Source organism: Desmodus rotundus, chromosome 5, assembly GCF_022682495.2.
Source record: "Desmodus rotundus isolate HL8 chromosome 5, HLdesRot8A.1, whole genome shotgun sequence".
Lineage (NCBI taxonomy): Eukaryota > Metazoa > Chordata > Mammalia > Chiroptera > Phyllostomidae > Desmodus > Desmodus rotundus.
The window spans coordinates 12,725,569-12,749,833 of NC_071391.1; the positions used below are offsets into that span (position 1 = coordinate 12,725,569).

The 24,265-nt window shown below is 43.3% G+C and overlaps 1 protein-coding gene across 1 annotated transcript; it reads left to right on the forward strand.

Annotated features, from left to right (window-relative positions):
- The first annotated feature begins 6,844 nt into the window (after window positions 1-6,844).
- On the forward strand, window positions 6,845-23,318 carry MTCH2 (mitochondrial carrier 2). The gene is made up of 13 exons (XM_024558892.3): window positions 6,845-7,048; window positions 9,196-9,280; window positions 9,434-9,540; window positions 12,418-12,444; window positions 12,638-12,700; window positions 14,529-14,586; window positions 14,853-14,904; window positions 15,329-15,388; window positions 16,525-16,618; window positions 17,768-17,815; window positions 18,517-18,584; window positions 20,189-20,264; window positions 22,002-23,318. Exons 1-13 carry the CDS (start codon window positions 6,962-6,964, stop codon window positions 22,086-22,088), a joined length of 912 nt encoding a protein of 303 aa, XP_024414660.1. The 5' UTR covers window positions 6,845-6,961; the 3' UTR covers window positions 22,089-23,318.
- Window positions 23,319-24,265: the final 947 nt, after the last annotated feature.

Below are 24,265 nucleotides of genomic sequence, written 5' to 3' on the forward strand. Positions count from 1 at the left end.
AGGAGTTCCTATAAGACTGTCAGCTGATTTCTCAAAAGAAACCTTACAGGCTAGGAGAGACTGGCAAGAAGTATTCAAAGTGATGAAAAGCAAGGACTTACAACCAAGATTATTCTATCCAGCAAAACTATCATTTAGAACCAAAGGGCAGATAAAGCGCTTCCCAGACAAGTTAAAGCTAAAGGAGTTCATCATCACCAAGCCCTTATTATATGAAACACTAAAGGGTCTTATTTAAGAAAAAGATCAAAACTATGAACATTAAAATGACAATAAATTCACAAGTATCAAAAACTGAATCTAAAAAACAAAAACAAACTAAGCAAACTAGAACAGGAACAAAATCAAAGAAATGGAGACCATTTGGAGGGTTATCAGTGGGAAGGGGGAGGGAGAGAACAGGGAAAATGGTGCAGGGATTTAGAAGGACAGTTGGGCAGGTACAGAATAGCAGGGGGATGTTAAGAACAGTATAGGCAATGGAGAAGCCAAAGGACTTACACACACACACACCCCATGGACATGAACTAAGAGGGGGATTGCTGGAGGGAAAGGGGTACCAAGTGGACAGGGGCAAAAGGGAAAAAACTGGGACAATTGTAATAGCATAAACAATAAAATATACTTTAAAAAAGGAAATGATTAGGGGACAGAAAGCCATCAATCCATCTGCGAGCCAGTTAAACTATAATGAACCCTACATAATCTGGCAGAGAGTCCAAAGCATTTCCTCAATTTCATGAGCCTCTCCTGGGCCAGTGGCCAAGGTGGGGCAAGGCCATGAAGGACAAGATGCATATTCTTGAACAGGAAAATCCTTTCCATAACAAGCAAGCGCGGCTCCACAAATAGCCACCTTTGTAATCTCTAAAATGGAATAAGCCCAAGTCGTAGCTGGGCTGCAGAAGCTTTTCCCTCTCCACGGTGAAAGTCAGGAGCGTCACTCACTCTCTGCTGCTACACGTCTTCTGTCTCCGGGGCTGTCGGGTCGGTCTGCTTAGCTCTCTTCTTTCTAGGTTTCCTATCTTCTGCGCTAGAACTGTTGCTGTTATCTGCCAGCTGCCAGACCTTTCATTTGCCCTCGTTGGTTTTGTCCAACACTGGACTGGTCTTTTTTTTTGGTGGGGGAAGCAATAAAAGAGTTAAAGTGTTGGCTAACCTCATAAATGAAAAAAAAAGTAAAAATAAAATGCACACAATAAGCATTCCTATTAGCAATGGCTAATAGGAAGTTAACCACAAACTCAGCATATGTAAAAGGAAACATGAGGCTACTTTACTCAGCTCCATGTAATTAAATTTGAAAATCTGGATGAAATCAATAATGTTCTACACAATGTAAATTATCAAGAGAGATGGAAAATTGAAACTAATTACCTTAAAATAAATAGGGAAGGTTGTCAAAAAGCAAACCCCCTGAAGAGCACCAAGCCCAGATAGTTTCACAGGGTTATTCTACCCAACTTTTAAGAGATTAAGCACAATGCTATTTAATCATTTTAGAAGATTTTTAAAAAGCTGCTTTTTAAAAAAAAAAATCAATAATATTGATACCAAATGACAGGGCCAGCACAGAAAAAGAAAATAACAGACCAACCTCATGGGATTTATCAATTTATAAATACCACATAAACTATTATCGAATCAAACCTAATAGAATTTTTAAAAGATAGCACACCTTAGACTATGCCAGGATTTCCCAACAGCTGCACTATTGCTGTGTCCAGACATTGCCGAGTGTCCCCTGGGGGACAGAATCACCCCGTTTCGTTTTGCTTGGTTTGATACCAAATTACTTCATTTGAAGGGATGGTACAAGTGAAGGACGTAAGTGCATGATTGGCACACGTTATAGAAAAGGTGAAGGTAACTCCAACATGCATGTACGGCCTTGGCGACCAGGGAAGTCACCCGGTGACCGTGGGAAGGCAGCCTGAGGCTGAGCCCTTGTCACTGTGTCCCAGCATGTGCTTGTCAAAGAGATGCTCCGCCACGCCAGACTCAGGGGCCCCCAACCTGCTCAAGTTGGTTAGGTGGTCACCCAGTTCTTTGATGGATTTCACCTGCTCATCCAGGTAGTGAGCTCAATGAAGTCACACGAATGAGGGTAACCTCTTTCAGTGGCCAGTTTGTGCAGGGACAGTAGTGACTGACTCACACTTCTTTCCAAGTGTAACACACACTCCACTGCATTCAGCCCACTCTCCCAGCCATCACAGTCTGGTGTCTTGATATCCTGAAGGAAGATCGGCCACCTTGTTGGTTCTGCGGCTTCTTCAGTTTCTCAGCACATTCCTCTCCTCAGGAGATCAGTGAAGGAGATATTTGGCAGAGTTCTTTGATGTGGACCCTGGCCTGTGGGGTCCATGTATTGTGGCCGCAACAAACAAATTCACACGGACTACAGAAGTCCTATGGAGGAAAAGGGACAGCATGGCCACTCTCTAAGTGAGAGAGAGGGCCCCGACCCCTGCCTGGACAGGCTTTTATTGCTTTTCTGGGTACATTACATTGAGGATGGTGTAGGTGATTACCTTTTACAGATAACAAAGGAAAGAATGTTGCTAATTACTGCAAAGAGAAGGATCAAGAGGAAAAGTGGTTGAACTGGTTACACTCCATACTTGGGAGGCTTAGCACAGACTTTAGCAGTAAACATTTGCTGCCTCAATCAAGGGTGAGGGAGTTTTAGCAAAAGTGAGTCTCATAGCAGCCTAGGTACAATGCAGGTCTCATTCCCCATGGGAAAACCGATCTGTGAGCGTGGGTCCTGTGTGCCAACCTCACTCCCCACTGGCCTTTCCAAGTAGGTGCTGGGCTACATTCCCCATATTACACGAAACGGTTCCCTATGGTTCTTCAAAGCCACATCATGGTGGTCAAAGTAGTAAGACATGGACAGAAAGACACAGGAAGCATAGAACTCCAGGTTGATCTGGCAGTTGATGGTGGCTTCCAAGTCCTGGTGGTAGTTCTGGCACACCTGCAAGGTGAACGTGGTTGTCATGATGGGCAGCCGAAGACAGGAAACTGAGGACAGGTGGCTGAGGACAGGCAGTTTCGAGGCACTGGAGTGGTGGTGCGGCCCTTGGGGCAGTCTGAGGGTGCTGTGAGGGGGTGGAAGAAGGATGGGTCGCTGGTTCCATCCAAGCACTGTTGAAGCAGGAAACCACAGTGACTGTCCCATCACCCCCTGCTGTGAACCACTGGCAAGTGACCCACTTCTGTCCAATGATTCATGAGACGATTCATTGGGGGGCAATTGGGGAAAGTTTTTGTTTCTCCAAAGAGAGAGCTATGGAAAAAGACCCCCTCTCCCTTCTTTCTTTGACTATGTTAGTGTTTGGATATGAAGCTGAAAACTGCAGCAGCCACCTTGCTATCAGCCTAAAGATGAAAGGCAAGGTGGAAAGAATCCAGGTCTTTGATAACATTCTTGAGTCATGGACTCATGCAATTCAGAAGACTGCATGAACTCAGGTCTTCCTGTGATGCAGAATAAAGCTACATTATTTAAGCCCATGTGACTCACTTAAGGAAGAAAGTACACTGTTGAGACCTGGTGAGTCCAAGGAATAGAGAAGACAGTAAGAGAGAGAGGGACAAGGTGTCTTCTATCTGGGGAGGGAAAGGTCAGGCTGGAAAGCAGGCACATAGATGAGGGTGTTGGCAGGAAAACACGAATGGCACCTTTGCTGTCCAGTTCATCCTGTCACAAGCCCAGGACTCACCTGCTGAAGCCACACAGACCCAGAGATTTTTGCCTGCGTAGCACACTGGAGCTCCTCAGTCTCCCTATTTTATCAGGTGGGGAAACTTAAGTCTGGAGAGGGGCATGAACCCAAGATCATAAAGCAAATAAGAGTACACATCTGGGCTTCTGACATCCAGCCAGGCGACCTTCCCATTTGTACTGTCTGTTCCCTATTTAAAAACCGATAGGGCTCCCTCTGGCCTCACCCTCAAAACTTCCAGGACCTTCCTTTCTCACCTCTCCTGCATTGATCCCAACCCATCCTGCTACATGAACTTCTTCCTTTGAAGTGATCCTCCTATCTGCCTCCAGCACTGCTCTTGTGGCTTTCCCCAGCCAGGACCTAGCAACCAGATAAAGGCTCTCAAATAATATTTGTTGAATGAGAGTGAATGAATGAATGAATGAATGAATGAATTGGCTCTCCTTAAAATCTTAGTTCAGTTCGTACACCCTCTATGAAGCCCATTCAGATCTAAATCTGCTCTCACAGATTTCTCCTTTCCTTGTGCATTGGTGATAAAATTCAGTCCTCAACAGCTTCGTGTGTCTTCGCTTTCTGTCCCTAACTAGATTGTTCATTCTGCAGTATTCATGTATATAAAATTTAGCTCCCAGCCCTATGTTGGGAGTTCTATTTCTAGCTGTATAAAACTCGGTAGAGTCACTAACCTTTCTGAAGTCGTCTTCTCATCTTTAAAAACGGAAATGATCCCTTGCCTGCCCATTCACAGGGTTGCTGAGAATCAGATGTATTTGAAGAAGCACCGGAAACTAAGGTGGTGTTATGACAGCAGGTGCAATAACTGTTGACTGATTAAAGAAGTCAAGAATCAACATTTATTGAAAACCTGCCAAGTTTCAAGTAGAAATTAACTGTCATAGCACCATTGTAGTTAAGAAATACAGTGCCATTTTTGCCAATCTAGTGATCGTTAGCCTTTTTTTCAAATATCAGCACCCCAACTTTTCTTTGGGGGAAATCGTGCCACTCTCCATCATGTATTTCAGGTGGGCTTCCACTACGATATAAGCTCCCTCAAGCGCCGAGGGAGGGCATGTGGCCTGTGCCTCAGCTAAGCTGCATGTCCCATCCCGCTGATCACAGTGAGTTCAGGAGCCTGCATGCAATCCAACCCAGTCCCTCAGGAAGTTTGTGGGGAACTTAGGGTTGAGGGTAGCTCCACTGTCTGGTCTCAGGACTGTGGGAGGTGCAGGAGGCTTCCCTGAGAAGTGATCCTATCTGAGAATAAAGCCTATGAAGAAACAGGACTGAGATATCATGGGAAACCTAGTCTACTTAACATCCCTTAAAATCCTGGACGCAGCCATGCCTGAAGTCATCCATTTATATGAATCTATAAATTTCCTCCCCCACCCCACCCCAAACAAGTTTGAGTGGGATTTTATGTCACTTGCACACAAAAAGCCCTCATTAAGATAATACTTGAGACTAAGACAGTTTAAAAAAGACTATACATGAGGAAGTAAATGATATTTATCATCTTATCTGTAGTTAACTGAAGAACATGAAGGAACTCAGAGAAAGAATGAGTAGCCTAGACCTGGAAGGGAAACTGACTCCCACTCCTTAGTAAATCCTAGAAGTTTCCACAGAAATAATTATTCCAACTAGTACTTACTGACTACCTACTGTACCTCTGGTACTATTCTAGACACTGAGAATACAGCAGTCAACAAAAAAAGGGGGGAAAATCCCTGCCTTCTTGGACTTCACATTCTAGTATTGGGATGGGGAGGGAAACAAATCAAAATTTTAATTAAATAGTACTTTGGAAGGTGTAAACGCTAGAGGAAAAATAAAGCAAGGGGCAATAGGAATGTCAGATTGCTTTTGAAACTCATAACAACGAACCATTGAAGGAGGTTTGTTCATCCCAGCTGCACCACAAACAGGCTAAATCCTCAACCAGCAAGTGCCACAATCAGAACTGGAGAATGGGGGAAAAGTTACAGGACCTTGAATCTCATGTAATTCTCACAACAGTATGAAGTAGACATTACTATACTAATTTGTCCAAGATTCAAAGAGTCCCTGTGATTTGCCTCAAGTCTCACAGTTAATAACTGGTAGAGGTGGAATTTGGAGCAGGACCATTGAACTTTAAAGACCATGTTCCTTCCTGCTCTGTGAACTGCCTCCCAATATCACCTAGCACTGTGCTAAGTATAGGACAATATTAATCAAAACTAACTTTTCTATTTTAATACAGTTTTTCAAATATCTTTTCCTGCACACAATTTCACTTAATGCTCAATAACCCTGAAAAGTAGGTACTAGTGTTACTCTTTGATTTAGGTACAAAACCTGAAAGCAAATGAATGATTTCTGAATCACTTGGATCGAAGAAAAAGCCAGGATCGAAACAGACGTCTGCTCCGTACTTCATTCTCTGTGCCACGCTGTGTTGGGGGCTGAAGTGGGGAGGATAATGCCTTTTCCTTTTGGCCTCTAATAGCCCGTAGCCTGATGGGCACTAAAGTATTTGCTCATTCACGAGCACCTGTTATGTGCAGGGCTGAATACACAATGAAAAAGGCCGTGTCAATTCCTGAAATCATGGAGCTTATAGTCTAAAGGAGGAGACAAACAGATAAATTGCAACGATATGTGCTGCAGAACGATATACTAGGAAATAGAGATTAGAGAAGGCATTTCTGAGACGTTAACATTAATTGAATCCATGAATAGCAACCCACTGATGGATACCAAACTTAGTTTTTGTTGGCCATTAGATTTTTTTTATGGTTCTGAGGCTGAATGCCCTTTGGACCTTATGTTGCTGATGCAAAGCACAGAGGCGAGTCAAAAGGAAGAATTCTTTCAATTCTTAGTATTCTTCTGACCTTGCCTTGGCTCTCAGGGTCACCCACACCCAATGACCACGCCCGTTCTTCTTCCCAATGCTTCCTGCCTGCGCAGGCGCAAGACAAACTGCCTTTCCCAGAGGAGGGCGCGGATCCCACCACCAAACGCATGCGCCCCAGACCCCTAGGCCGGCGCGCGAGCGCTTGCCGTTTCTCAGGGCGGGGCGGTGGGCGGGGACTGGGAGGAGAGGCGCGCGCTGTGTGTGCGTGCGCGCGCGCCGCGGGCGGGGCCAGAGAAGCTAGAGGCCCTGGCACGTGATCCGGGGCTGGCTTGGTAGCTTGGTGGTTCCGTCTGTCTGTCGGTCCGCGGGTGCCATCATGGCGGACGCGGCCAGTCAGGTGCTCCTGGGCTCCGGTCTCACCATCTTGTCCCAGCCGCTCATGTACGTGAAGGTGCTCATCCAGGTATGAGTCGTTGCCATTCGCTTCCCCGCCGCCCGGCGCCCCTTGTGGTCGCCGCTCCAGCTCCCTGGCCTTCAGCCCCACGAGATGCTGCTCCTCTGCTGCCCTGTCCTTTCCCCCAGGGGCAACTTCCACCGCCCGCCGCCCTCCGACTGCCTGCGGGCGTGCTCGAGCTGTCGCCCCTCCGCCCAGCGGTGAGGCCCGCTCCATTCCCTGTAGCCAACTGCCGCCCAGCCCTGCCCGTGGCTCCCCTGAACTTTGGTTTTTCTTCCCTGAGGTTGATCTTGGCCGGTCGCCAGCGAGAGCTCCCCAGACCTACTCTTTCACCCCTCTGAAATTAGCATTCACCTCCTTCCCCGCCCCAAACTCAGGACACGAAATCTGTTGAAATTTGAAATTAGAGGGAGCCAACATTTTATGACCATTATTTTTATTTATTTTCTTTGCTACTGTTACTGCTGCTATTCTGTCTGTTCCGAGATTTTAGCACCAGATACCCAGATAAACACAGGAGCTCATTCATAAGTGATAATGAAGTGGTGGCCGAGTCAAATTTCGGAAGGATCCCCTGGGCACCCTCAACAACAGCAGCCCATGTGGCTCCTGACAGTGAAAATCACATCTGTCTGAGCTGGAAATCAGTTCAGCTGAAAGAGTTTTAGCTTGTTTAAGCATATACGTTAGTTTCCAATCTGCTGTAAGATGATTTTTAAATGGTATTTTATATTCACAGGCAAGTAGGCCAGGTTTTAGTGATAAACTGATAGTTAGTATATGCAGTTGTCTTTGTAAATTTCCCTGTGAGGAGCAGGTCATTCATTTTTTAAACCTTTGTTGAGAGTTGACATAATTACATCATGCATTGCTCCAAGGAAGGGAGCGGCTTTTAGAAGCCCTCCGGTCCACACAATCTACCTTTCTGCAAAAATATGCAACACACTGGGAAGGACCACATTTCTTATTCTTGAGTTGATGCTAATCCAAATTAAGTGATTTCAACCGAGAACAAAGAGGTTGATTGAATTGAAAAGTGCACTGTGTTGCCTAAACCAGAATTGGCACGTTTGTAGCTACATAGTGTCTGTGCAGGTAGCATTTTGTAGTGAAGCTGCTATGAGCCCATTGCTCAGTACTTTTCCAGAAGGTTTTCCAGTGATGGCCAAAGCTCTCTATGTGTTGCTGAGTGTCTCAGGGGTTTCAGTGAAATTCCCAGATATGCAGCTTTGTGGGTTTTTTTTCTTTAAGATTTTATTTATTTTTTTTAGAGAGAGGAGAAGGGAGGGAGAAAAGAGAGGGAGAGAAACATCAATGTGTGGTTGCCTCTCACGTGCCCCCTAGTGGGGACCTGGCCCGCAACCCAGGCATGTGTCGTGACTGGGAATTGAACAGGCAACCCTTTGGTTCGCAGACCCGAATGCACTCAGTCCACTGAGCCACACCAGCCAGGGCTCAGATACGCAGTTTTTAAAAACAGTTGCACAACGACACTTTCAGGGAGCTCAGTTGGGAGTGATTTAATTGAGAGGGTTAACAATCACAGCAGTAGAGCCCAGACAATGTCCTACTGCGTTTTCATTCTCTCAGGTAGCTCTTTAATACTAAAAAGACTCTGTTGTAGAAATAACAATCATTAACTCTAAAATGCCCTTCATTAGATTGTTAATGACAGTCTGCTCTTTAACGTGGTCTTAGTTTATAATTATTTTCCGAGTGAATTTTCCAGCTATGTCTGCATTTGCCTTTTGAGTGTTTTATCTTACTAACCAAAAATGAAGTTGACAGCTCAGTCTTCTCATTTTGTCCAGCTATATGAAGTGTGCTAGATTTTCTTCAGAAAATAACTGTTGAACCTCCTCAGTAAATATTTGCCTTCCTAACACAAAATTCCCTTATTCTGTTTTCAATTTGATGTTAGTCTGTCTCAGCTAAATAGCTTACTTTATAGAATTCGAACCAAAAGAAAACCAGTCTTACCAGTCAACAAAAGAAAAACTGACAAGGAGGATGCTTCATCATTGCCTTGGAAAACATACACTGCATTTTAACGTGTGTTACATATTAACCCTAATTTTGTTCTTAATTCAAGACCTTGCAACCAAAGCATTCATGGGAATATTGCTTAGTATTGATATATTCTCTTGTTTTGAAAGGTGGGATATGAACCTCTCCCTCCAACAGTAGGACGAAACATTTTTGGGCGGCAAGTGTGTCAGCTTCCTGGTCTCTTCTCTTACGGTAAGCATCTTGGATTTATTCGGAATCGGGCGGCACTGAGGATCATGACGGGCAGGAGCTACTGAAAGAAAATATAGAGAAAACATGTTTCCTTGAAATGTCTGTGTTACCATTTTCTTCAACTAGAATTTCAACTTCTGACTTGTTTTTTAGCTCAGTACATTGCAAGCATCGATGGGAAGCGTGGGTTGTTCACAGGCCTAACTCCAAGACTGTGTTCAGGAGTTCTTGGGACCGTGGTCCATGGCAAAGTTTTACAGGTAAGAAGAACATCAGGTAATCCCCCCACAGATTTAGATTATCTTTTTTTTTTTTTTTTAAGATTTTATTTTTAGAGAAAGGAGAATGAAGGGAGAAAGAGAGGGGGAGAAACATGTGCCTCCCACGGGGAACCTGGCCCGCAACCCAGGCATGTGCCCTGACTAGGAATCAAACCTGTGACCCTTTGGTTTGCAGCCTGTGCTCAGTCTGTTGAGCTAAACCAGCCAGGGCTAGATTATCTTTTATGCGGTTTGTTGTACTGATTCCGAGCAATTCCAAAGGTACGTTTATAACCATGGCCTTTCTTTATCTTGAAAGACATTTACATGAAATACCCATTCTTCATTCTTTCCTGGGAAGCAAGGGGAATTTGTGCGAAATGAAGAAACTGATTTCGATATACACAATCTTCTTCCTCTGAACTAGTTGTTCTGAGCAGATGTTAAATACACTTATTTGATCACCTGGACAGAAATTAAATTCACTTATTTCATCTCCTTATAGCTTACTTTATTTCTGTGAAGGAGGAAGGAAGCTGATGGAACATTATTTCTTTCTAAAGTTATTTTCTTTTCATTTTTAGAGTTAACCTCTAGAAGATTTCTGTTACAAATATATCTTGAACAATAACAAAAAGAACAAGATAAACATAAAAGTCAGGATAGTGTTTATCTATGGGGAGAGGGAGAGAAAGAGGGACCAATGCAGGGGGTTCTGGGTAATGAAAATGATTTTCCTTGACCTGGATCGTGAGTATGTGATATTTGCCTTTTCCTTATTTATTGTGTCGTGCGTTTATATTTTGTACACTGTTTCCATACCTCTGTCGTATTTGCATAAATTTGAAAGTTTTTTTTTAATTTTATTCATTTATTTTTAGAGAGAGGGGAAGGGAGGGAGAAAGAGAGAGAGAAACATTGAATCCGTTGGTTGCCTCTCACACGCCCCCAACTGGGGACCTGGCCCACAACCCAGGCATGTGCTCTGCTTGGGAATCCAACCAGTGACCTTTTGGTTCACAGGCCAGCACTCTGTCCACTGAGCCACACCAGCCAGGGCTGAAAGTTTTTTGGTTTTTTTTAAACCTCACTAAAGTGTACATCAACTGCAGGGTAGTGGTTACTTTTGGAAAGGGGAGGTGAGGGTGGAATTTAGCTGTATTTGTGGTATTTTAAAAAGGCAAGAGATCTTAAGAAAAAAGGGCAAAATGTTAATGTCTGTTTAACCTTGGTAGTGGATATGTAGGTGAATTATTTTCTTAATTTTTCTGTATGCTTGAGATATTTCATAATGTTTTTAAAAATATCAAACTTACATTTCTTTTTTTAGAGATGCTTTTGTTTTACCAGCTTCTTTTAACTTCAGATGCTAGAACATAATTTTGATTGCAGTGGTTTTTCAGTTGCACCAATTACAATGTAGGTTAAACAGCATTGCCCTTTGCTCTATTTATAAAGGTGTTATGAATACAAATCCTGTACCATTTAGAACAGTCCATGGGAAGGTGGTTCAGCATGAGGATGGTTGAGACTATAAAACCGATGGGGTGTTTTGTGCATTATTGTCTCCTACGGGCACCAAGGGTGTTACCGTCTGTGTTATAAATCAGAAATGCAGTAGTGTATGCCAGCCAAATCTGTATAGTAATTTGAACTTGTATAATATATCAGACACGCTAAAGTTCAAATGCTTACTAACTGCTTATTCAGTTAGTACTCAACACAGCCTCCTTGTACTTTTTTAGGCTTTAACAGTTGCCCCAATTCTACTGCTTCATCATCTCATGAGCAAATCTTGATCCTGTTAAAAAGTTGCAAGATCTAAGTGGCTTAGATTTGTAAGTGCTTTCCAGCCTTCATTGGTGTGAATTAGAGAGGTTTTCCAGTTAGTTCTTCACACGGAAACTGTTTCACCCTTCAGTTATTTTCTTACTCTTTTTTTTTTTTAAGATTTTATTTATTTATTTTAAGAGAGAAGGGAAAAGAGGGAGAAAGAGAGAGAGAGAAACATGAATGTGAGACAGAAACATCAGTCCGTTACCTCTTGTACGCGCCCCAACTGGGAACCGAACCTGCAACTCAGGCATGTCCCCTGACCAGAAATTAAACCGGCCGCCTTTGGCTTTGAGGAATGAAGCCCAGTCGACTAAGCCACACTAGTCAAGGCTGATCTTCTGATCTTTAAAAGCAATTCTTCTTACAAAAGAAAGTGGTTCTGTTTTTTTAACCTGGTGTGACTAGGAGCTTCATTGTCTGATTCCTTCATTTCACCTAGCCTCTCTATTATTCTGAAATACCCGACAAATAACATTTCCCCTTTCAGTATAGCTCCAGAGGTATTCATGTTCTCTTCTCTGATACAGGAAAAATCTCTTACTTGTTTTGGAAATAGATACGAAAGACAAAGTGGGGCGATCCCGGCTATTCAGACTTAGCACTGATTCTCTGTTCTTTTGTGCAGTGAAGAAAAGAGTCTTGCCCTAATTTGGTGTTGGTCCTGCTTTTTCCACAAAAAAGCCATGAGGTTTTTTCCATCGCCTTAGTCCTAGGCTATGTTTTTACTGATTTGTTTTCTATTAAATGTATGTTTAGTAGATGACGTTCTTGGATATTTGTTTTCCTTTTTCTTTTAGATGAGAGTTCTCGTGAGCATTTTGCTCATCCCTTCAGCTGACCAGTATGTTAAACTTAGCAACAAAATTGTCTTAGAGATACTTACTTAACGATTAACTAATTAGAAGTTAATTGAAGATTTACAGCAAGAATAAAACCAGTCAGCCTTTACTTTCTAACAACAGGGTTTTTATGTTATGTCCTCTCTCAGTGACACTGTGGTAGCCCTAATCCTCCCTTCTTTTCCTTTCTCTTCCTCTGCAGCATTACCAGGACAGTGACAAGGTTGAGGTAGGTCGGAGCCGATTTGCATGCGTGGGCCCGTTTCCCTGTCAGGCTGCTGCTCCTGGCCCTGTTTAGGAGGAGGGATAGGCGGTCAGTTTCCCTTGAGCCTCAGTGAGTGTTGACATACAGGGTGGGCTCCTGTTTGAACAGTTCTATTTAAAACCATCAAGATACCTGTCTTCTCTTATTTGATTTCCAGGAGTTAGGTCCTGGAAATGTGCAGAAAGAAGTCTCATCTTCCTTCGACCGAGTTATCAAGGAGGTAAGAGATGTTCTGTCCCGTGCTGTTTCCCTAAATCAGAGGGTGTGCAAGGTGGCAGTGGTAGATTCGGGATCCGGGCCTATATGTGCAGTGTCTGTTCCAAATGAAATTAAACTTCAATGTAACTGGGGTGCACTGTATGTATAACATAAAAAAGAGAGAGTGGAAAAGGTTTGCTTGCTATTTAGAATAGATGCATTTCAAGGAAACTAATTTTGCACACTCATTTCATTTCTTTTTTATAGATTTTATTTATTTATTTTTTAGAGAGAGGGAAGAGAGGGAGAATGAGAGGGAGAGGAACATCAGTTGGTTGCATCTTGTACGCACACACCATCTTCCAGAGACCAAACCGCAACCCCAGGCGCGTGCCCTGACCAGGAATCAAACTGGCAAGCTTTCACGTTGTCAGACGACACCCGCCCTACTTGGCCACACCAGTCAGGGCTCGTTTGATCTTTAAATTAAATTGGTTTCTTCTGAAAATCTTCTGTTAGAGTTGAAATCCTCTGGTACAGAAGTGTTAAAATAGGGGCCAGACCCTTTGTGTTTGGATATTATGTACCCAGAAACGCCGTTAGGACATTATTCTGGCTTTGGCATATTCCTCATTACCCATTTCTCACTCCCGTGTCCTGCCATTGGAGTTTGTTTCATTCCTGACACTCACTCACTTAAGTACTTTCTTACTTACTTATCATACCTGTACTTAAAAGCCATTGATGGCTTTTAGAACTGCTCTTTTATTTCTTAGTCTTTACCTTGTCTAATGGTCTTTAGTGACTTCACAATTTCCTAGCAAATGCTGTCATCTAAAATACATATTCCAAAACACACCTTACTAAGATGAATCAACTTGGTTTTCTATAAAAGTAAATGTATTAATAGTCATTTTGTATTTTCTTTTAAGATTTTATTTCTTTATTTCTAGACAGAGGGGAAGGGTAGGGGAAAGAAAGGAAGAAAAATATCAGTGTGTGGTTGCCTCTTGTGTGCCCTCTACCAGGGACCTGACCCACAACCCACACATGTGCCCTGATTGGAATCGAACCAGCGACCTCTTGGTTCGCAGGCTGGCACTCAGTCCACTGAGCCACACCAGCCAGGGCTGTTTTCCTAACTTTAGTTAGCCCATCCTATACCATAGGATGTTTTCAGAATGGCTGTTGGAAGAGGAGTGAGGAATGTCTTAACTAAATGATTAAAGATAATGTTCAAATGTAAAAAAGAATGATAGACCTGCTCTGTTTATAACTACCTCCAAGTTTTGTAATTTAACTTTTTTTACTATCTTTTTATGGAGTCCTGTAAACAGAAGGGTAAATACATCAGCTCTAAAATAACTATAGGGTTGTGTTCAAAAAGCAAATCAAAGTTCTGTTCCCACAGAGATGTCAGTACAGATTAAATTGAGCCTGACTTTTGTCTAGTGTAGGTATCAGAGTCTCTGAAGTCACTCACAATGAGAAAGCAACTTAATAATGTAACTACAGGCCTCATAGTTTTATTCCAGCTCAGTGACGATTTGCTGGTGACCCTCCCAGTTTCTTTGCTTTTGTTTTTATTACCTATAAAATTGAGAAGATAACAAATCTTTGCAGAGAAATTTTGAGAAGTAACTATAACGACAGTGAAATCCACGAGTGGAAGGTGTGATAGAAGGACAGTGTGTATATTGTAGGCATTCGAGCTACTTACTGCCCCTGACTCCAGGGCAGGGTGCTGCGTCACTCACTTCCTTATCCCACGGGGCCCACCCACCTTACTTCTCACAGGGACCTGAGAGTGGTTTATTTAGATTTCAGAAGTGTGTGTTGATTGTTTCTAGACAACACGAGAGATGATGGCCCGTTCCGCTGCTACCCTCATCACGCATCCCTTCCACGGTACGTTTGCAGTTGGTAACCGAAGTGTGATTCCTTCCCGTTTCTTTGTAACACGGCCTCTCCTGGCAGCTTCGATGGTTGACTCGGGAGCTCCGTGAAGTGCCTTGCCTGCGTGTTGTTTGTGCTTGTTTTGGCTTTTATCCAATTTATCCACATAGCAAGTGTCTTTTGGGATGGAAAAACCCTTTTTATTTTTTTGTCTTAGATCTATCAAAATTTGTCTCATGTAGTTTTAAAAAATGTAGTTTTTTCTCTGTGTTCTGTAGTGATCACCCTGAGGTCCATGGTGCAGTTCATTGGCAGAGAATCCAAGTACTGGTACGTGTTTCTGTTTTCCAGTGTTCAAGATCTGTTGAAGCCAAAGTATTAAAATAATAGTGCTTTACAGTGTTATGTTACCTTAGAGTTTACAGAACAAATTCCTATGTCTTACATCGTTTGATCTGCAAAGAAACTAGTAGATAGAAGAAAATAGCCTGGGCAGGTTTAGGAGCCTACCTGGGATCTCACAATAAGTTACAGAGACACCGAAGCCAAATTCACACTGACTCCATGTGATTACACCCTCAGGTAGTAGCACCTCCACTTCGTGTCCAAATTCAACTGTCTGTGCAGAGTGAGGGTGGTAGAAGGGGCAGGGAGGATGTAGATTTGACCTTGTCAAAAGTGACAATTGAATGTTTTTTAAAAATAGCTTCAAAATAATCTTAATGCATTTCACCTTTCCTTCCTCTGTACCCAGTGGACTTTGCGACTCCATAGTCACCATCTATCGGGAAGAGGGCATGCTAGGATTTTTTGCGTGAGTAAATTGCAATTTGTGGGTGTGATTTTTGTAAGTGGAGCGCTTTAAAGAAAAGGAGGACATGACTGTTTATTTAACCCTTGAGGAGAATGTGCTTTCTGGGTTTACTTCCTGTGAGGCTCTGTTTAGACCCAGCCGGCTTAGATCCCAGACTTTCGCTTCCGGTTATCTAAAGCATTCAAAATGAGAGTTGTGTGTGTTTGTTTTAACAAGTGAATTCATTCCAAGTTTCTACCCTTATAGTAAGTTTCCAATAGGTATCGTTGATAAAATAAGGGAAATTAATTTTTGAGAACGGGGGAAATCATCTAACATGTAGCTTCCTTATCCTGAGAGAATACGTTTTTGCAAAGCTGTATAAATTCCCTGGGACTTACTTTGAAAGAACTTAAGGCTGCCACCCGGGCTTTTTTAATAATAATAAAAACTTCATTATTAAGTAAATAATCCTTTTTGATTTTCAGAGTGTTTCTACAAACTGATTTATTTGTGCATCATAAATACTCTGGAAGATGGGCAGAACAGCCGTTTATTGTTCTCATTTTAGAGATTAAAAAATATGGATGCTCTGGGAAGTTCATTTGCTGCCGATCATAGAGCCGATAAGTGACAGAAGTGACATTTGACCCCTGGTCTTCTGTCTGTGGGGTAATGTCTACCCCTACCCCGTGCTGCCTCACCTAGACCACCGCGACTCCCGAAACGGGTTTTTGTGTCCCTCACCTGTGTCTGGGTTTGGGCCATTCTCAGTCTGTAATTTTCCTCATCTTTGCCCTGCCAACTTTGAATATCAAATACAGTTTAGTAAAAACCGTATTTAAGCCCCTTCTCCAAAGTGGGCAAATTTGGGGCCTCCCTGCTTATGGTTATTAATAGTAAGGTGAGCCATTGGTCATAGCTTAGCAGTAGAGCTGACCTGCATTTTAAAAAAGGAATGAAATCATTAGAGATAAGCATCAAGTACAGTTGTATCGACTAGAACAAACTAGTTATGAGGGCTAGCTTCTGGTATTTGATGTCTCTTCAGTATTCTGGAATGTTTTGAAAGCTTGAATTCTTTGGGAACTGCTTGTATGGAGTGGATTACCTTTTTACTGATCACATTTCTTCATTTTTATTGTTTCTTCATGTAGGGGTCTTATTCCTCGCCTCCTAGGTGACATCATTTCTCTGTGGCTCTGTAACTCACTGGCCTACCTTGTCAACACCTATGCGCTGGACAGTGGGGTAGGTCGGGACCTGGGCGAGGGGTGCGGCTGCCAACCCAGCAGCTCGGTTAGCTTTGAAGCAAGATGGCAGTCCATTAGGCACCAGGCTCATCGTTGCAGAGCCAAACTTCAGTCAAGGGTTAGCGCAGAGACTAACGGGACAGCCTGTACTACCCACCATACAGAGATGCACCTAAAGAGGCCAGGGGTGTAGCGCAGGAAGCCCGGGAGAGCTGTCTCTGCCTCTGTGCTGTGAGGCAGCCACGTCTTCATCACTCCCTCACTTGAGAGGACAGCAAGAAGCAGGACAGTTGTGTTGTGCTTTCAGGGTGTTTCGTCTCATCTGAAGTGTTAAGGGGACCCCTGTCTTGGGCTTTCTAGGAACCTCAATCTGGGAGGTTTGGCAAATCAGCCTTTCCTAGAAGTAATGTTTCCCCTGCCTCCGCAGCTGAGGGCCTCTTTGTACCCAGGCAGCCCCACAGCATGGTGGGAAGTAGAACACACCCAGGAGCAGGACTAAGTCCGTGTTGTAAGCATTGTGGGTGCACAGCTGCGGGTGCAGGGAGGTAGTGGCTGTCTCTCAGGTGTACCGTAAATGTGGTTTCTGGGGGTTGTATTTCTAGGACGTGGGACAAGGTTACCAGTCTCATTCTCTTTTGACATCCTGAAGCCATTACATTTGCTCCTAAGCCATCTTATAAATTCATTTACTATGGATTTGTCTGCTTGTGTTGAATCAGGTGGATCATTTGGACCACTGCCTTATTATGCTCATAATCAGTATTTTATGTTTTCACCCTTGAAGTTAAGTTTCAAGCTGTCAAAGAATGGATAATTTAGAAATAGAATATATTGACATTGAAGTTAAGAACAATCTAACAATGGGCAGGGGGGAATGGGGAGGGGACAGTGAGGAGAGGGGATTACAGGAACTACTATAAAGGACACATGGACCAAATCAAGGGGGAGAGTGGAGGTGGGGGAGGGAGGGGGGTTCAGCTGGGGTGGGGTGGAGGGATGGGGAGAAAAGGCACACAACTGTAACTGAATGACAATAAAAAATTAAAATAAAAAAAGGAAAAAAATATATCGATATGTTTGGGGACAGTTAACTGTTAATAGCTTGCTATTTTTACTCATTCTAACACAGGCTTTCTTCCTGCTCTAGGTGTCCACCATGAATGAAATGAAGAGTTATTCCCAAGCTGTCACAGGAGTGAGTTTTTTTAAAAATCCTTTTGACCATCTAGGCATTGTTTTGTTTTGTTTTAAATTGGGCCTGTGTTATCACTGCTTTAAGCAGCCAGAAGTTTCACAGGAAACTCGGATTTGCCCGTGTTTGTCAGAGGTGAGAATAACCCAGAGCCTGTGCGGCATAGCGTCAGTGATAACGAGCCCCAATGCTGCGGCGTTCGGCTTTCGGGGGCACGTGGGCCTATCTCAGCAGAGCGCCGTCCCTGGTTCTCAGGCCTGCCTCTCCCTGCTGCCCACGGGCCTGCTGTGGAGAACCTCATGCACTCTAGACACAGGCTCCTGCACTTGACCTTGGAAGGCTTTTCCATTGTCTTTGGAAGGGTGCTTACATTTTCTTACTTCAGGGCCGTTTTCAAATAATATTTAGTTATATTGCTTTTTCTCTTAAATATTATAGTTCAGTTTTATTTGAATGCGGACTCAACCACAGAATACGAGAAGTCTTCTGGCCTTTAGTTAACATGTTAGCTGTAGTGGTGTATCAAGAGAAGGAAGCATCTCCAGGCTCAAAAATGTATTTAGTCTTTCCTGGGATTCTGAGAAAGCAAAACCAGTGTCGGAGCATTGAGCCACAGAGGCACTAGGCTGTAAGGGAGAAGAAAGAATCGAAGAAAGAAGACTGGGAATGGCCTAATAACTTCGCTGCCTTTTGCTGTTCTACAGTTTTTTGCCAGCATGTTGACCTATCCCTTTGTGCTTGTCTCCAACCTCATGGCTGTCAACAACTGTGGGTGAGTGCTTTGCGTTTCTCAGCCTGGTAGTGGCTGCCTGTGTGCTTGAGTCAGGGCAGTCCTGGTGGAAATGTGGGGGATGAAAGTACAGTTGATGCTGTTCCCAGATTTCCTCTATTTTTCTCTGTGTGTCTCAGGGACCAGCAGTGGCATTAATTTATGTCATAAGCAACCACCTGATTTCTTTCTTTCTTTTTTAAAAATTTATTTACTTTAGAGAGAGGAGGAGAAGGGAGGGAGAAAGAGAGGGAGAAGAACATCGGCATGCGAGAGATACACGATCAGTTGCCTCTTGCACACCCCCAGCTGGGTACCTGGCCCGCAACCCAGGCCTGTGTCCTGACTGGGAATAGAACTGGCAGCCCTTCACTTCACAGGCCAGATCTCAGTCCACTGAGCTACACCAGCCAGGGCTCGTTTCATTTTTTGGAATAGGGAAAGGCATGAATAATATTTGTCAAGTATTAGTACACACTGGCCAGTAGAGGCCCTATTCTGAAAAGGGCAGGGTAATTATCAAATTATTCTATATTCACATTTTCCTTTGTTTTAAATCTCTCCCCTCTTTTTCTTGAAAGTTACAAAAGAGCCCTGGCCAGGGAGTTCAGTTGGTTACCACATTACCGTGACACACCGAGATTGCAGGTTTGATCTCTGGTCAGGGCACATGCAGGAATCAACCAGTGAGTGCATCAGTAAGAGTCAAAGACAAAGAGTCGGTGTCTGTCTGTTTCCTTCCTCTCTGTCTCTCAAAACAACGAAATAAAAAGTTACAAAAGGTGTTATCAGGGATTGAACAACAACCTACACCTGTTCTTCCTAGGGGGTTCATGGAGAAAGTATTAAAGAAAGGAAAATAGGAAATTGGTCCATGGAAAGTTCTTAACCTGTCGTTGTATTGGGCAGGAAGGGTGGGTGGAGGTGTGATGATGGACACCAGTGAGTTCCTGCCACTGGAAGGCAAGTGGCCATTTGGAATTGGACAGGTTCCGCCCGTCGATTCGACGCTGCTCCCGTGCAGTCCCTGGTGCAGTGTGCCATCAGACGCACAGGCGCTGTTTTCAAACGCGCTACCAAATGGGCGGAGGGTGGGGTTTCGAGCGCAGCTGTCGTGTTTCGTATCCTGCCACATTGTTTGGCTTGTGAGTTGGAGAGCCCTGCCGTGTTTTAGCCCAGAGCATACTTGCAGGATGAGTTAACCATATTGTGATTCCTGACAGTTTTTGGAGAGGAAGTGATTATACCTGAGTAAGAGCAAGTAGTCACCACTCTTCCTATCCATTGTTAACGTTTAGGTTCTTTTAAACACCACGCCCTTCTTAAATCCCTTTTTCCCACTCTTCAGTCATATCAGCACTGTGTTCCAGAGTTTTCTATGTCCACAAATTAAAAACCTAGGCGTTTTAGAAAATATGTAACTGATTGAAATTTTTGTTTATTCATTGATTCAAAATCTAAATATAAGGAAGGGAAATTTGTTGGAACTAAATTGACTTTCGGGGAAACGTCTAGGCAGGAGAATATTTTGACAGAGATTTACTGAACTCTTGAGCGAATGCTTTGTACACACTGACTTGAATGGCTCGTCTTCTGTTCTGTTTCAGGCTTGCTGGTGGATGCCCTCCTTACTCCCCAGTATATAACTCTTGGATAGACTGCTGGTGCGTGCTACAGAAAGAGGTACTTCTGTCGTTGTCTCTCCTGCTTTTGCCCCGTCCCCAAATATATTTTACTCTTTCATTTTTGTTCATTCTTTCAAAAAATGTCACTGGAATCCGAGGTTAATTCTTGTAGCTTAGCTTTTAGCTGCCAGTTACTGTGCCCTTTACAATGTTCCATATGTCGCTCTGGCATAGTGGTAACATGCTGCTTAGAAACCATCAGGAGGGATAATGAAGAAGTAGGAATCCCTAGATGGGATCCAGAAGCCGTTGCGTGATAACATTCAAATCACAGAGGCTCTGGGCAGATAGTTATCCTGGTTGTTAAAAAGGACAGCCTTGGTTCCAGATTTTTGTTTCTCAGCCTCACCTTTTGGTAACTTCTCCGACACTCCTTATATATTCAGGTGCTCTCCTACAGTGTAGTAGAAAGGAACCAGAGAGATAAGTCGTTTATGATATTATTTGTTCACGATGATGTCGTTAGAGCTGGTCTTTTCTAGAGTCTTGTTAGTGCATGATTTCGTCCAGACTCTAGTTTATTGTTTGCTATTGCTGTGAGATACAAGCTTTATTAAGAGACAAAATAATGGCTGTGTGCTAATTTAACACAGGATCGCTTAAAAGGGCCATCAGTGTAAAGCTGTTTGTGAGTGGGAAGCACTTTTCGTAGGACTGCAGAACAAAGTGTGTGAGAAGCTCCTTGTTGCAGTACCTTGTAGCGCTAGTGATACATAGGGGAAAGGCCCTTGTTCGCAGAGCTCAGGCTTCCCCAGCCTGAAGTCAAACGAAAAGGCCCAAGTGCATCTGTGGTTGCTTTGGCTCAGTGTGCGTGCCCAGCAAGCCCCTCTGAATCCACGCTAGAAGTCTTGAGTGATTTTCATACAGACCTAACACGAACGCTCTGGGTTTCATTCTGAGTTTTACACTCTCCTACTGTTATCCCAATTTAAAAGGAAAGGTGGCCCTTCTTTCCCTTCCTTCTAACTAACCCCCTTCTATATAGTAAGAAAACAGACAGAAAATGTATTAGGGTATGAGACACCTTACCTAGGGAACAGTTGGTCCCATAAGTGCTTAAGGCAACAGCAGATCTTGGCTGGAAATTTACTGCGTATCTCAGGCATCATGCTAAGATACTGTCAACTTTCCACCTGTCAACTAGTAATCGTCAAAATGACCATAGGAGGCGGGTACCGTTTTTTATTGTCCCACCTCGCATGTGAAGAAAAGGGCTTTGAACAGTTAAATAATACCAGTTACATGACTGAAGGTTGCACAGCCTGTGTTTGGAAGAGTGGGGTGTGTGGGCAGGCCCTCTAACTGCAGTCTCCTCAGTTATGCTCACTCATCATTACATTAGTCGTAAGAGTTCCTAAGTACTCCCTAAACACCAGGCTGTTCCATTAAAAAAGAAGTAAGGCTGGCTCTTACTGAACGTTAGGACTGTTCTCAGCACTTGATACATAGTGACTCATTTGATAGCCCAGCTAGCAAGTGGCAGAGCCAGAATCCAAACTGGGAATAATCTCTAAATGAGAAACTAACTTTTGCCTTACCCATGTGGCAAAATTGTAGTTCATTCCACAGAAGCTCAGCATGAGTCAGAGGGTACAAATGGCCGCTCTGGAGTGCTGGCCTCGGTTTTGTCCTGCCCTTCAGTTCTGTCCCTAGAAGCATCCTGTGGGACCCCTGCTGATTTGGACTGGGTGACCTCATTTCACACTAGACTTTATTTGTATTTTTTTTTTTCCAGGGAAATATGAGCCGAGGAAATAGCTTGTTTTTCCGGAAGGTCCCCTTTGGGAAGACTTATTGTTGTGACCTGAGAATGTTAATTTGAAGATGTGGGACAGGGACAGTGACATTTCTATAGTCCCAGATGCACAGAATTATGGGAGAGAATGTTGATTTCTATACAGTGTGGCGCGCTTTTTAAATAATCATTTAATCTTGGGAAAATGGAGGTGTTTGGTGTCTGCCTTTTTTATTCTGTTTCCCAGCACAGCATAATTTAACACTAAGAGTCCCTCTTTAGTTACTCTGAAATGGGACACTTTTGCTCCAGACCTCTCATTTTACTTACACAGAAAGGAAAAAGTTTCATTTTCTTAAAGATTGTCATGTGATTTAAGTCTTACTTAATTCAGAGCTTTGTAAAATGAAGAGTACAATCCCGAGAAATAATTCCCTGAAACTTAAGAAAATTAGTAAGGCAAACTATGTGGGAGGTCATGACCCTGATAACTCAGCAGCATCCACCAGAACCTGCCTCCCTCTGTATGCTTGTAAGCATGTTTGACGAACCCGGTCTCTCCTATGTCATAAAAGGGACAATACATTGCTAAATTACCCTAGGAAATCTCTGTGTGAGGCATACACATCTTCTATTGTTGCAAAGTGATAAATTGTTGCCAACAGCAGAAAAAAAGAGTGATAGAGAATAGGCAAGATTTGGAAAGGAAGCATAGTGGCTTCCCCCCCCAAAAGAGATTCTTGTCATTTAAAATGTGAAAAGCAAATACTACGGCACTAGCCCCTTCTCTAAAAGCTATGTATTTGCCCGTCCCTAAATGACATCTTTACACAGCTCTAATTGTATGTACTCTTCTTCAGTTTTCTTTTGTTTTCTTTTTGTTGTTGCAGAAGGTGAGTAGTTTGTTTTTCCTTCCTTCTGACACCCTTGGAAAGTGTACTTGTAACTCCCTATCGGGCGATGCAGCCCACGGGGTTCTTCAGAAGGCAATGAATTTCAGCTCAAGCATAAAGCTTCTATTTACTCAGGACTTTTAAAAGCAGGTAAAATGCTCTAAGATGAGGACACATATGGTTTCAAGTATTTAAGTGATCCACTAGGATGTTGCCAAATGAGTAAGCACTTAATTCGCTGCTCCTCAGACCTCGCGATCAAAGCAGCAGCCCCTAACACCGGAGTGAGCATGCGGGGGCCTCCTTCCTCCTCCCGGTTTAGCAATACAGCCTGAAGCTCATGGGTAGCTTACCTTGAAATGTCTTCGATGTTTCTTACTTTGTCTCCAAAAGTAATGTGAATTTTATATTCTATTCAATATTATATGCATTTGTTTAATATAAAAATGTTTTGCATTACCCGTCTTACCCCCACTCCAAGAAAATCTTCAAGTAAAGATGATCTAGGAAAACCTGCCATGTTTATTATCCTGTGGCTTCTGTGCTCTTACCCGCCTGCCTATTCCTAGTTGAGTCCGATTTCGAGAACCAGTCTACCACCAGAGGGCGCCAAGGCTTTGGGGTTTTTTGCCTATGCAAGTTGGGCTGCTAAGAAATTTCGCCAATGCCTGGAATTGTTCAAAGTACTAGTCGGATCACCCTAACTGCATCCAAGCAATAGGTCCAGTAAGAGTACTATACCTGTGTTTCTCCACAAAATCTTACAAGTTATTAATGTAATCAAAAGTCTGAACTTTATTCGGGGGCCAGTAAATTTGAGTAAGATAACACATGTAAAAATAGTGAACTCGTATATGTAAATAACATAGATAAGGACTGTGTAGTAAACAGCACCTGTGAAACTGGGCAAGGGGTCTGCCTTGGCCGTGCTGAGCTCAGTGCCAGGAAGCATCCCTCCTGGGGAGTGTGATGGTCTTCGAAGCCTTGCCTGAAGAACCGGGGGTTTCCTGGAACTTTTAGGGTGGCTGTAAAAGTACCAGGGAACAAAAGTAGCCTTGGGGTGAAATAAAGTTTAAACATGACCCTACATCCCATCTTCCTGCTGTAACAGAAACATACCTTGGCTTTGCAATAATCTACTTTAGAAATGTTCTCTTTTCCTTCTCCCCATTGAGCTTTTTCCTGTCTGGTAAGATTCAGTTCTGGGGCCATCTCTTTTTTAAAATAAGTCTCTCCTCCATAATCCCCCCAGCTGGAGGTCTCCACCTTAAAACTCCTCCCTTCCCCGAGTCTTCGTAACTATAGTACAAGGCAAACTGAACTGACAGAATGCAACCTACACCCAAATCCAAGTCCAAGGCTTACACAGCA

Coding starts and splice junctions, on each gene's coding strand:
- MTCH2 (XM_024558892.3), top strand. CDS start 6,962: ATGGCGGACGCGGCCAGTCAGGTGCTCCTGGGCTCCGGTCTCACCATC. Junction 9,281..9,433: donor TCCTGGTCTCTTCTCTTACG/GTAAGCATCTTG, acceptor CTTGTTTTTTAG/CTCAGTACATTGCAAGCATC. Junction 20,265..22,001: donor GGTGCGTGCTACAGAAAGAG/GTACTTCTGTCG, acceptor TTTTTTTTCCAG/GGAAATATGAGCCGAGGAAA.